This window comes from Carassius carassius, chromosome 16 (assembly GCF_963082965.1).
Source record: "Carassius carassius chromosome 16, fCarCar2.1, whole genome shotgun sequence".
NCBI classification, from domain to species: domain Eukaryota; kingdom Metazoa; phylum Chordata; class Actinopteri; order Cypriniformes; family Cyprinidae; genus Carassius; species Carassius carassius.
Genome location: NC_081770.1, coordinates 14,334,264 through 14,348,716, shown reverse-complemented (window position 1 = coordinate 14,348,716; position 14,453 = coordinate 14,334,264). Strand labels below are relative to the sequence as shown.

Below are 14,453 nucleotides of genomic sequence, written 5' to 3'. Positions count from 1 at the left end.
GAGCAAGCTTCAGTATATACAAAATTCTGCCGCTCGTGTGCTCACTTGTACTTCTCCTCGTGAACACATTACACCGGTTCTTTCACAATTACACTGGCTTCCCGTAAATGCGAGAATTGATTTTAAAATTCTTACTTTAACATACAAGGCACTTCATGGGACTGCACCTGAGTATCTTTGTGAACTCATCAGCCCTTATATTCCATCACGCTCTCTTCGCTCTACTAACTCTCTTTCACTTAACCAGCCATCATGCAAGCTAAAGACCATGGGGGAAAGAGCCTTTTCATATAAAGCCCCTAAGCTATGGAATGTACTTCCTCTGCACGTCAGAAATGCACCAACGTTGGATGATTTTAAAAAGTTGATTAAGTCACATTTATTCAAGACTGTCTTTCTATAATGAATTGTTGTATTGCTTTTGGTGTTTTGTTTTACTTTATTTATTACTTTATTACTGTAGCGCTTTGGGTCTAAGAAAAGCGCATTACAAATAAAATGTATTATTATTATTATTACCCTTTTCAGTGGTGGACGAAAAGACGAAATATTTCAACCCGTTGTCTTCCACATCGGACGATTTCGGTGACACGGAGGTGATGTCGTTAAAACTATGGATGTCAACCGAATTTCTCCTAACTGCAGTTCGGCTGGGGATTTGTGCTTTCCGAGAGACCGTCACGACGGATGCGTCTTTGACCGGTTGGGGAGCTATTTGTCAAGGGCGCCCAGCCCATGGAGTGTGGACAGCGGCGCAACGCAGTTGGCACATAAACAGGTTGGAATTACTGGCGGTTTTTCTGGCAATCCAGTATTTCTCAAATCTGCTGATCGGCCGTCATGTGCTGCTCAGATCAGACAACACAGCGGTTGTGTCATACATGTATCATCAGGGAGGATTATGCTCTCGCCCCCTGTGCAGGCTGGCGAGACATGTTCTTCTTTGGTCTCAGAACAAATTTCTGTCGATCCGAGATGTTCATGTCCCCGGACGTTTGAACTTCAGAGCGGATTTGCTATCCAGACAGACTCTGGAGCAAGGGGAATGGAGATTACACCCCCAAACGGTGAATCTCTTATGGCAGATTTTCGGAGAAGCGAGAGTGGATTTATTCGCGTCGAACCTGACTACGCATTACCCGCTATGGTTCTCCCTATGCCCCCCATCGCCTTGGGCTTGGATGCGTTAGCTCACAGTTGGCCCAGGACCAGTTTGTATGCTTTTCCCCCAATTCGTTTGATCCCAGCGGTATTATCCAGAATACGGCTGGACAGAGTGGAACAGCTGCTGCTGGTGGCTCCGCGGTGGCACACACAGCCATGGTTTGCGGACCTGATCAGTCTGTTAGCGGGCTCTCCATGGGAGATTCCCCTCAGACAGGATTTGTTATTACAAGCACAGGGACTGATTTGGCACCCGAGGCCAGATCTATGGAAACTGTGGGCGTGGCCTCTGAGCGGAGTGAGTTAGTATGTCCCGGTCTTTCTGTTGAAACTACCGAGACTATACTGAATTCTAGAGCAGCTTCTACGAGACGCTTATATGCTTTCAAGTGGAGACTCTTTACGACCTGGTGTGAAATTCGTAATATGGATCCAGTTTACTGCCCTAATTCCTTCAGGACCATTTTTCGGATGGAGTGACACCAGCCACTCTAAAGGTTTGCGTGGCAGCCATTTCAGCTTACCACGAGTATATAGATGGTGCCTCGGTAGGCCGTCATCCACTGGTTTCTCGTTTCATACAAGGTGCGCGACGGCTGAGGCCTTTCCGCCCCGTGCGAGTTCCTTCATGGGATTTATCCATTGTGTTGCACGGTTTATCAGGGCATCCGTTTGAGCCCTTGGAAACTGTACCGGATAAAATCCTGACTCTGAAGACGATTCTTCTTATGGCTTTATCCTCCCTCAAGAGAGTTGGGGATTTACAGGCTTCTCTGTTTCACCTTCATGCATGGAATTTGCACCGGGCTCTGTGAAGGTGTTGTTGCGACCGAGGCCTAATTATGTCCCTAAGGTCACATCTAATCCCTTTCGCTTTCAGCAGGTGGTCCTGGAGGCTTTATCCCCTGCTGAGGCGGGGTCTGGAGATCTAAGTCTTTGCCCTGTGAGAGCTTTAAAGACTTATGTGGATTGTACTGCCCCATGGCCTGAGTCTGACCAGCTGTTTGTCTGTTTTGGACATAAGAATAAAGGCCATGCGGTTACAAAACAGCGCATGTCACATTGGCTGGTGGAGGCAATATCTTTAGCCTATCAGGCGTGCAGGCTCGCTTCGCCCTTAGGAGTTAAAGCTCATTCCACGAGAGCAGTGGCTTCTTCTCGAGCTTTTCTCAGTGGATCTTCCTTGGATGATATCTGTGCTGTGGCAGGTTGGTCCTCACCGAGCACTTTTATCAAGTCTTACAGTCTGGATGTAAGGATGGCTCCTGGCTCCCGGGTTCTCTCCACTTGAGCAGATGCTTCCTTGGATCCCAGCTATCAGGTACGTCAGGCGTTATGGTATAGGGTTCCCATAGCAGGTGACGTCACCGCAGCATCGAAGTGACCTATGAAAGGGAACATCTCGGTTACGTATGTAACCATGGTTCCCTGAATAGGGAACGAGATGCTGCGGTCCTGGCCGTGCCATACCTTGATAGCATTCTTCATCTTCAGTCATGAAATCTGAGCGAAATGGCGCGCGGCACCCAGGTATACGATGCGTATGCATGCGTAGGGCGGTGCCAAGCACTATTTGGCCAATAGGATTGGCAGAATGATATAGGGCTTCAGACATTCGTCACACTGAGGGGTGTTCCCATAGCAGGTGACGTCACCGCAGCATCTCGTTCCCTATTACGGGGAACCATGGTTACATACGTAACCGAGATGTTTTGTTGCTTCCATAGACATCAGTGTGTATTTTATAAACTACCAATATATTGTTTTACTAGTGATTATGTATATTTAAATGTATGAAACCTAAAATAAACATTATGTAGTTGAAAACACTGCATATTAGTTGTGATACATGACAAGCGCTGAGCGCGTAACCTAATCCATAAAGCTACATTTACTTTTGTCTGGGATCACAGCAGAATTATTAAAAAGTAAAGGCAAAATGCAATGAGTTGTTTAAACAAACTAGTTCTTTATTAAGTCACTTTACATCATGGAAAGTTCACATTTAAAATGTCCGTCTCTGGCTCATCGCCAGCCGACGCGCGAAAGCAGTTTGAATCTGGCAGTTCTGTCTGTGACGCCACTGAACATTCTAAATCATACTCTCAGTGACACAGAAACAAGAATCCAATATATGGTGCCATAATGCTCAAAATGTTAAAATCTAATTTAAATTTTTAATTATTTTCGTTAAAAAAATATCTGCCGACATTTGGACTGCCAACCAATCAGCAAACAGCAGCTGACTGTGACCCCAGCAGCTCCCCAGAGATCTTTGCCGCATATAAACCTTACTGTCTATGATATAAACAGAGAATTTTTGATTGCACATTGCTAGCTAGCAATATGTTGCAGAGCTCCCTTCTTAATTTTTTTTGCAAAAAAACTCGGCTTGATGGACAGCCGGACACAAGGCCTAACGTTAAATCTGATGAGAATGTTTCTCCCTCCCCGGATCCAACATCAACAGATGTGACTCCTCCTGCACTCCTGGCTACGGAAAAAAACTCCTCCTTCAAAATTGGTCCAAAATTGTCCAACATTTGCTCAAATGATCTTCAGGCCGAGCCGCATAAAAGTACTGTCCCCGATTTCTGATGTTTTGTTCTTCAGGCTCCGCACTGCTGCTTGCTGCGCTGCTGTACTTGATGTGCTGGCTGTGCGCCATACTTGGTTTGCTTGCTGTACCTCGTAGGGCTTGGCTTTGTATTGTTGCTTGCAGCTATATTATTTTATATAGTTGTATGGTTATGTGGGGCATGGTTATGGTTAGGGTTAATAATTTTGCACAGTAATCTGAAAATAAATGTGGCACACCCAGATTTTCATATGCACACCCAGAGTCTCTTTTCTGACTACACTACTGCTCGTAAGTAAAAAAAAAAAAAAAAAAAAAAAAAAAAAAAAAAGGACCTCTACATCCCTGAAAGACAGCGGAGACCAGGACAACTAGAGCCCCAGATACAGATCCCCTGTAAAGACCTTGTCTCAGACGACCACCGGACAAGACCACAGGAAACAAATGGTTCTTCTGCACAATCTGACTTTGCTGCAGCCTGGAATTGAACTACTGGTTTCGTCTGGTCAGAGGAGAACTGGCCCCCAGACTGAGCCTGGTTTCTCCCAAGGTTTCTTTCTCCATTCTGTCACCGATGGAGTTTTGGCTCCATGACGCTGTCGCCTCTGACTTGCTTAGTTGGGGACATTTCATTTACAGCGATATTGTCAACCTAATTGCACAGATACTATTTAAACTGAACTGAGATGATGACATCACTGAATTCAATGATGAACTGCCTTTAACTGTCATTTTAAATTATTGACACACTGTTTTCCTAATTAATGTTGTTCAGTTGCTTTGACACAATCTTTTTTGTTTAAAGCGCTATATAAATAAAGGTGACTTGACTTGACCACCAAATGTCAGAATTCAACATTTGACATAGAAACGTTGCCGGTGGCTGAACCGGAGCATTTAGTGAACTGGAAATTTATCTGAATACTGCTTTAAAGGTTTTAAGTATGATACTAGCAGGCTCAGTGAATGCAAACCCTCATTTCATGGCAACACATGTAAACTGTATTATTATCGGTATTATTATAAAATCTTTTTTTTTTTTTTTCATTGTATTGGACACCTTTGTGAAATGATGTTAAATCCATACATATTTTGCTGTCATTACTGTGACAGTTACACTCTTTGTGCTCTAGGGGGCAGCATTTAACTGCCTTGATTTCAGCTATCAGCAGAGTGGAGAAGAGGACTTTATTCATGTGCACATGCAGGGGCGTGATGTGCTCATTATTTCTTTAAGGGGCTTACTCTTGGAATGCACAGAAAATAGCAATGTAAAATTTAAAACAAAAAAAAATTATGATTACGGAAATGTGATTTAACATTTAGGTTTCAACTAAGCAGGTGGTATTTATTCTAGGGAACATAAAATAAAATACTTTGCAGAAATGTTGGGAGCCAAAAATAATTGGACCCCATTAACTTCCACTGTACAGAGAGGGAAAAAAAGTGTCTTCAAAGTATCTTCTTGTATTGCTCAGCAGAAGAAAGTAAGTCATATAGGTTTGGGATGGCAGGTTTGAAAAATCAGCCCAGTACAAAGAAACTGCTTCTGATCCGATTAGTAAAACTCTATTTTTGATTAAATGAAACCAGTTACACTGAGATATTCAAAACTAAAGACATGTTAACTCATATGAGACAAAAGAATGCTATAGTACTTTGGTTTAGAGTTTATAAAGCGCACAATAATAAAGATGAAGTCATGTTTCAACCCTTGCTGATCTTCTACAGTAGGTGCTTTTCCCAGCAGGCTTATTTAAGTAGGTCTGCCAGGTTTTTACTGTAACAATCAAACTCTCCTAATTTGAGGCATCATTCATGTCTGGAGCACAAACCGTAACTGTAAAGGTATAGTTATAGTGATGCTTGCCTTAAACGGACTGAGCTGTCTGGTTCCTGAATACTGAATGCAGCATAAAGTTCCTCGTCCTGAGGAAACTCTGCATCAAACATGTGCAAGAGTTCAAGATCTGAGTCTGGGCTCAACTTATAGAAGGAAACAGAACCAGCCTCCAGATCCAGGAACACACCGAGTTTTCTGGTGGACTCTGTTTGAAGCGGTTTAGTTAGTGATTCAGTTATTTTGTCATGAGCCACACATACAGTTTTTGAGCAACATAAACACCATGACATCTTATTGCGTCCCAGACGTACGGTGTCATCTGCACCTTTCCTCTTGATTCCCTTACAGGCCACACCAATGTTCACCCCTGTCCCGATCACATCCACCGTAAAGAAGCAACGTCCTGACAGCGGCTGGCAGCACAGGACCTGGTTGCACTTGTCAAATCTTTCATTATTAGCAGGAAGCTGTTGCCTCTCTCTCTTACGAACAGCTACAGTGTTGTCCTCGCTCAGATAGAGGTATTCGTTAACCGTCTGAGGGTCAAAGGTGAGCATGACAGCATCTAAAAACAAAGAGATTTATCAGAAAATGTCAGCTTAAATATCTACAATTAGCAGTAGCAGCATATTGAGTGTAGATTATGCTAAATACTTTAGGGAAGTCACATGCCATACTTTAAACAGCATTTTAGTAATTCTTTCATTATTTTAATATTTATATTTATATCTCTCACACCATATTCAAATGAAATTGAAAAAGGTGTTAAAATTGGTGAAGCAGTTACATTTTAAGCTGCAGTCTTTATGTTGGCCCATGTTTAAACTCACATTTGTACAGTCCTGGTTGGTGGTTGCAGACTCCTCCAGTGTAAATTCTAGTTTGAGTTACAGTTAGGGTTAGTATGGGTTAATATGTTGAGACAAGAATCATACCATTGCACATTTATTGAAGCACATTTTAAATATGAATGGATACTCTCTTTTTCGACAACCATTCTCATTTTTATCTTTACATTAGTGCTTGTGTATCAAATTTGCTTAATGGATGTATACTTGAACACAACAGTGAACAAATCACTGAATGGCTAGGGAGAATCAAAGTCATGTAGTGAGGCTTCAAAAGCGGCCACTCAACTAAGACTTCCCTGCTCTCAGTTACTGAAAACTGCGACTGGCAAGAGCAGCTTCAAAATCCTCAGTACTCATCTTGCTTTTGACACCATTAATCACCAGATTCTACTATCCACCCACAGAAAGATGGGCATCTCTGGAACCGCACTTCTGTGGTTTAAGTCCTACCTCTCAGATAGATCCTTCAGCGTGTCTTGGAGGGATTACATTTCACAAGTCACAACAACTTGCTACTGGGGTTCCTCAAGGCTCAGTACTTGGACCACTTCTCCATCTACATGACGTCATTAGAATCTGTCATTCAGATGCATGGCTTTGCCTATCACTGCTACACCCAACTCTACTTGTTATTCTAACCAGATGACACGATGGTAGCTGCTCGCATTCCAGCCTGTCTGAGTGACATTTCTAGCTGGATGAATGACCATCGTTTCATCAAAACTTCCCTATACAGCTGGGTTCGTCAAACCTAACTCCTTCCAGGACAGCCAGAAACCTAGAAGTTGTGATGGATCATCAGTTAAGCTTCACAGACCATATTGCTACAAAGACCCGGTCCTGCAGATTTGCCTTTTACAACATTAGGAAGATTAGACCCTTCCTGTTAGAGCAGGCCACCCAACTTATTGTCCAAGCTCTTGTTTTCTCCAGACTGGACTATTGTAATGCTCTCCTGGTGGGACTTCCTGCATGTACTGTCAAGCCTCTGGAACTGATCCAGAATGCAGCAGCAAGGATTGTCTTCAATGAGCCAAAAAAAGCTCACGTTACTCCTCTCCTCATAAGGTCACACTGGCTACCAGTAGCTGCTCGCATCAAATTCAAGGTACTGATGCTTGCCTACAAGACGACCACTGGCACGTCACCAACATACCTAAACTCACTGGTTAAATCTTATGTGCCCTCCAGAAGTTTGCGCTCTGCAAGTGAACGACGCCTTGTGTTGCCATCCCAAAGAGGTTCAAAATCACTCTCACTGACCTTTTCCTGGACTGTGCCCAGCTGGTGAAATGACCTCCCAATCTCTATTCGTACAGCTGATTATTTACTCATTTTCAAAAATAATCTAAAGACTCACCTCACTTACCTTTTCTTTTTTTGTCTATCATATTCTTGAGAAAAAAAACCTAGCTATGTGTTCTGTGTTTAAACTAACTGAGACTTGTCATGGCACTTGTAAACTGTTGTTGTTCTCTTGTTGGTCTGATTGCTTCTATTGTTCTCATTTGTAAGTCACTTTGGATAAAAGCTTCAGCTAAATGATTAAATGTAAATGTTTCAAGGGATCTAGTGATGTTCATTCCAACCTTCCAGATGAACCAATACCAGATATAAATATATACCTCAGTGATGGCAGCTTATCCTTAAGTACCCAAACTTTCTTTCCCACGATCTTTCCAAGGACATTATACTGCAGGTCCAGTTCTCTCAGACTTTCTTTCAAAGATGACAGCAACTTTAAAACTCCTTCTTGAATCTGACAGCCTGAGAGTCTGCAAGGCAAATCAGATTTTTGTTTAGATCAACTGGCCAAGGAATGACATTCATGACATTGGCATGTTTGCTCAGTTTAGGGACCAGGCAAAACTTGGAAAGCTTGGTTTCTCTATATCATTTATTTACCAATTTAGCAAATGAGTTTGCATTCAAGCTATATATTTTAATGCATTAATGGTCACGTGACATGCAGCTAAATCATCTTTGTGGTTGATTTATTTTGATTGATAACAAGTGCCTTTGTTGATTATTATTATAATATTTTTTTTGCAGATACAAGTCAATTAGTTACCAACAACATGAAAACATCAAACGCATATTACAATTGATGTTTTTTTTAATAAAAAGTCACACTATAAAATCACCATTTTCAATTACATTCTTCAAACACCTAGCGTCTTTTCAAACTTACCATAGATGTCCTTACAAAATTGATTTATCTCACCTGTCTGGACCCTGATGTTTTCAGTTAGTTTGACTTACTTCAGAACTTCAAGATGACACTTTGCACTCCGCAGCCCAGCAGAGAGGATTTTTACTCCTTCGTCCTCTATATTATTGTCACTGAGGTCCAAGATTTTCAGATTTGATCCTGAAAGCACATTCTTGATGAACTCCATGTCCTGACTCTGAAGTTTGTTGTGGCTGAGGTTCAGCATCTGAATCTGGCATTTGGGATCACAGAAGGCCCTAGAAAGTTGCTTCAGTGCAGACAGTCCCAGACTATTGTGGCTCAGATCAAGATGAGTCAGGTGAGAGTTTGGTGAGGTAAGAAAAGGCACCAGGATTTCACAGTGTTTCTCTGTAAAGTCGCTTCCTTTGAGCCTGTCAATATTATTTAAAATGTTCCATATTAATTCTGTTAGACTGAACTTTGACTGGGACTATTTAATGATAAAGTATGAAGATGTTTACAGATGGTTTCATAATACTTACGTAGCCTTTCTGAAGCATGTAATGGCTGGAGAGAATCTCTGAAATCCTTCTAAAGTGATGTTGAATTTCCGGAGGACAAACTCATCATGGTCTATATCTGACATCACAAACCGGAAAGCCAGAAGCGTGCACTGGAACAGTGTGAGGGGCTTTGTGGTCCGTGAGCTTTCAAGATCTGGCATCTGCAAAAAAGACCTGTCTTTGAGCTCCACGATGCAACGGACGAGACTAAAGCATCTCTCGGGGGACAGATCTTTCCTCCTCAAAGACTTAATGTACTTGGTCACTTTTTTGTGATCTTCTGAACTACTGTCTTCCAATCGAGGCAGGAATCTTTCGAGTAAACGTCTGCTGGAATCACAAGAAATTCCGAAGAGAAAACAGTTAAAAAGATCCAAGTGTTCATTTTTACTTTCGACTGCCATATCAATCACACTTTTGAGAAAATCAAACAAATTCTCCCCATTTATTGTTTTAGTTAATTCCAGGGAGTCTTGGTTTCCTGATAAAAATTCATGAAAAGCAAACAAGGCTGCAAAGAAATCCTGGACGCTGAGATGGACAAAGCTGAAAAACTTGGTCCTGTTATATCCAAACTTGCTCTCAGAGACACAGGTGATGATGCCAGGATATCGAAGAGCTTCATCAGGAGTGATATAATATTTCCTCAAGTCTTCTTTACTGAACATGGCATTCTGTTTCTTCAGCTCCCAGTATGCCAATTTTGCCAGTTTCATAATCAGTTCTTTGTATTTTATGAGAGCGTCTTCTGGTGACACATTTTTCCCTTGATATTTGTTGTGGCTTAACCCAGTCTGAATGAGCAGATAGTGGATATACATTTCTGTCTGATTTGAGGGCATGTCCCTGTCTTTATTTGGACTTTTAATGATGGTTTTCAGAACAACTGATGAAATCCAACAAAAGAGAGGTATGTGGCACAATATCCACAGGCTCTTATGAGACTTCAGGTGACGGGTGACTGTTTGGGTTAGATCTGGATCCTCAAACTGCCTCGTGAAGTACTCCTCCTTTTGTTCATCTGTGAATCCTCTGATCTGCGTGACATATCCCTGTCTGAAGATCTCCGATGGAAGCTGTTCAGCTGCCACAGGCCGGCTAGTGATCCACAGGTGTGCGGATGGAAGCAGTTTTCCTCTTAGAAGGTTTTCTAGAAGAATGTCCAGCTTGGCTTCTTTAGCAACATCTGACAAAATGCCGGTTTGAAAGCTCAACTCATTTTTATATTCATCCAGACCATCTAAGATGAACAGAACTTTTCTATCACAGATCCAATCAGAGATCGGTCTCGCCTCTTTGAATTCTGGGTAAAAGGCACAAAGAAGATCAAGAAGACTCTGGTTTTCTCCCTCACGCAAGTTCATCTCCCGGAATGGGAGCAGAAAAACAAACTCTAGATCCTGATTGGCTTTTCCGCTCGCCCAGTCGTTGACAAACTTCTGCACAGTGACTGTTTTCCCGATTCCAGCGATTCCTTTTGTCAAAACGAACTTCATTGTCCTATTTTCACCCAAGGGTGGTTTAAGAATTTCATTGTAGTTTATGACCGTCTGCGCTGATGTGTTTAAATCATTTGTCGTCTCAATCTGCCAGATCTCGTGTTCTTTATTGATGGGGTCTGACTCGTCATTGATGATGAACAGTTGAGTGTAGATCTTATTTAGAGAGACTGACTGTTGTAAGCTTCCCTCCAAAATCCTCTCAGAGTCCTCCATCATTCTTGATTTCATCTTATTCTTTACGCTCTGAAGAGTTTCTAAAAATCAGGACAAAGTCATGTGATTAACAGAAGTATTGGGCTTATGAATGAAGATTTTTTATTAAGCAACAAATTTTACCATTGTTGTTTATTGAGGAAAAGCACGGCACCGGTGGCTGGAAAAAAAAAAAAATATATATATATATATATATATATATGAATATACCCTTATATAAGCCAATTCTTAAATGAGCAACTCAGCACAATGAACAATATTACAGTATTTTTAATGATCAAACACTCACCACATTGACATTCACTGTAACATCACCAGCTATTGTGGATCCTAGTATGTTTGGAGCAACTACTGTGCCACCATTATTCAGGTTAATTCTGAAATCTTGAAGATACTGGTCTGAATCTTGAATTGATGGTTGTCTGAGCGATGTGTGTTGTGGAATGTCGTCATGCTGTGCCATGTTTCCAAAACTGTGTTTCAATGCTGTTACCATCTGTTTCAAAAATTAAATACATAAACAAAACTGTGCAAATTTTGCGGTAGAGAATTATTGAGCAGGTTCTTATAACAAAATAAGTGAGAAATATGTTCCTACTTTCGATACGTCTGTTTTATCTTTTCCATATTCATTATCTTTCAGAGGATCTTCCAATCTCCCAGTTGTTCTGCTGTGTCAGGATAAACAGTTTATGATTGCTATGCTTTATAATTAATGTTTATTTGACATCAAAAATCAAATATATACATTAGTTTTATCTTTAGTATTATCTTTTTATGTTTTTTAAACTTTAAATGTTTTTGAATTAAGTCTTTCATGCTCACCAAGGCTGCATTTAGCCTATTTTATCAAAAATGCAGATATAAATATTATTATGGAAAATGTCTATATATATATTTAATATTTAATGCATCCAACAGTATTTACTTTAAAACCCTTTCATGCATGAATTATTAAATTACAAAGTAATATTCTTTTACATTTTAATTTTGAACAAGTGAAAAATTATGCCAATAACTTTTTGGTGGCAGGCTATTCATAGACAGGTGAGCACAAATAAAAAACACACACCCTCCCACCACACACAGAAACACAATCAATACACACATATACATGAACTCATACAGTATATATGCCTACACTTTTATATGGCCTAATACATAAATATAGACTGTAGCTATTTAAATAAATTATAAAATCTGAAGACTATTATTGCTTTAAAATGTTAATTATATCATAATTTTGATAAAACATCCAAAATGAGAATCTATATATATATTGGCTCAATAAGCAAAATATACTTTAGGAGATATAATTTCTGTCACAGAAAAAAACATGTAGAAGAAAAATATTGTTAAAATCTGTTTAAAAGTATTTCTGACATTTATAAAAAAAAATTTAACAAAATGATTTAACACGTATTCCTGAGGTACTTGGTGCATCTCCTATTTCCTTCGCCTTTTTATGAATATAGTATGCAATAACTTGAAAAAATTAAAAAAAGAAATTAAAAGCCAAATCAGCATGATCAAATTCGCTGACAAAATACAACATGGGTTTCTCGGAAGGGAAGGAAGGGGCGGTACTGAGCGTTACAAATTGACAAGTTGGAAACAGGGGTGCTGCAGCAAACGGAATGTAAAAGGTTACACTTTATTTTGATATTCCATTTTAGACATTCTACTGACTATAAGTAACTTTGTAACTACATGTCATCTACATATCAACTAAATCTCAGAAATTTGCAACTACATGTCTACTAACTCTCAGAGTAGACTGTTAGGGTAGGTTTAGGGTTAGAATTAGGGGTAGGTTTAGGGTTAGTATAAGTTGACAATAAGTTGACAAAGAAAGTGTTAGAAGATATTAAGCAGACAGTCTACTAATACTCTACTAGTTGACTACTCTATGTAGTTGCAAAGTTACTACTGCTAGTAGAATGTCTAAAGTGGACTATCAAAATAAAGTGTTACCTTTAAAAAAAAAGTGTACTTTGAACATATGTGATATGTTCATATGCGAAGAATTAATAACTATATACCCCCAACCCCCCCCCCCCCCCCCACACCCATAATATCTAATAATCTTAAATAAAGATATAAATAAATACATTTAAAAGTTTCTGCCTTCATTAATTTTTACCATCGGATTTAATACACATCCACTGTTATCTTATATATGGGTCTTGAATAACCTAGTTTAAATTATATTTTGGCGATATAATAACATCACACGCCTGTCTGCACAGCTCATTTACAATTATATCGCTGCCTTTTTTCTTAACAGTCCTGAACGGAAATATACCGGCATATACAGTAAAAGTCTACCTGTAGGCAAGTGGCGCTTGATCGATTTCTTCTGTAATAAAGGGCTCTTCTTCTCAGTCATATGCTTCATGTTGATCCTGTTTACGCGCTGCATCACTGAACATCCGTTTCCGTCTCGAAACAAAACAGTAAAAACGAAAGCGCGTATTAACCTATGGTGTTAACAGCGGGGCACGTGACTGAAGTGGATCGGTGTCAAGAGGGAGAGGTCGAAATAAGGCTCTTCTGAGATGTAGTGATGTTAAGTTCTGTGCCGAAGCTTCGGAGTGTGTGTGGAGAAATCCCGGCAGCTATCAATGTCGAGGCTTATATCGCTTTAGAGCAATGACATCATTGATTTCCGAAGCCTCGCTTGGCCACACTGCTTCAGGAAGCTGTTTAAATCATGTAAATTCAGTTCTCTGCCCTGTTAAATTCAGCAACTTTCCAGTTTTTAGACTAACAATATAGCCCCTCCTGCCTATAATGAGCAAACACTTCAGTTTCATTTCAAGCAAATAGGTTTATTACACAGTTATGTTATATTACGTTAAACATATACCACTAGAAAATACACATTATATTAATATAAATAGATTTGTCTCTGTGGAATTTTTTTTATTTTCTTCAACTTCATCTGCAAATTATATGCATATGGCTGCGTTAGCTGTTACTGAGATGTGTAAGATAGATGTGTAAAGGTAGTTTACAGTTGCTTAAAACACAGTTTTCCTCAGTACTGTATGATTAATTAGGTGGTGGATCAGAGAAAATAAAAAACTTAGTACGTTCTGATGAAAGGGTAGCCTATATAGAGGCCATGTCTAGACAGATGTTTGAAAATATTGTTTTACAGAAGAACATTTATTTGCGTGGTGCCCCGATCCCCCCATCTCCATCCAAAGTTTTGATTTCCAGGACAAAATTTTACATGAGAATATATATATATATATATATATATATATATATATATATATATATATATATATATATATATATATATAACAATGTAACATAATGGACATATGTATTTAAAAAAAAGTTACATGGTCATTGGGGGAGAGCAGGATGAGTTGAGCCAGTTTTTACTTATGTTGTGTTTAAAGTGAGCACATGGATCCAACTTAAATTTGTACATACATTTCAGAATGTGGTGCATCCTTGGGAATAGTCACTTTGGGCCTAAAATAAACTGCTTTCAATTTTTTTTTCTTTTTAATTGTTTCCTCTTGGCTCAATTTGGCCCCAGTGAGAGATAA

The 14,453-nt window shown here is 39.8% G+C and overlaps 1 protein-coding gene across 1 annotated transcript; it reads right to left on the bottom strand.

The window, feature by feature from the left end:
• Window positions 1–4,909: 4,909 nt before the first annotated feature.
• LOC132159598 (NACHT, LRR and PYD domains-containing protein 14-like) lies at window positions 4,910–13,332 on the bottom strand. The gene is made up of 9 exons (XM_059569148.1): window positions 13,216–13,332; window positions 11,486–11,558; window positions 11,177–11,383; window positions 11,011–11,047; window positions 9,152–10,928; window positions 8,699–9,040; window positions 8,062–8,211; window positions 6,416–6,462; window positions 4,910–6,150 (listed from the first exon to the last, which is right to left on the bottom strand). Exons 3-9 carry the CDS (start codon window positions 11,381–11,383, stop codon window positions 5,597–5,599), a joined length of 3,114 nt encoding a protein of 1,037 aa, XP_059425131.1. The 5' UTR covers window positions 11,486–11,558; window positions 13,216–13,332; the 3' UTR covers window positions 4,910–5,596.
• Between the last annotated feature and the right edge of the window lie 1,121 nt (window positions 13,333–14,453).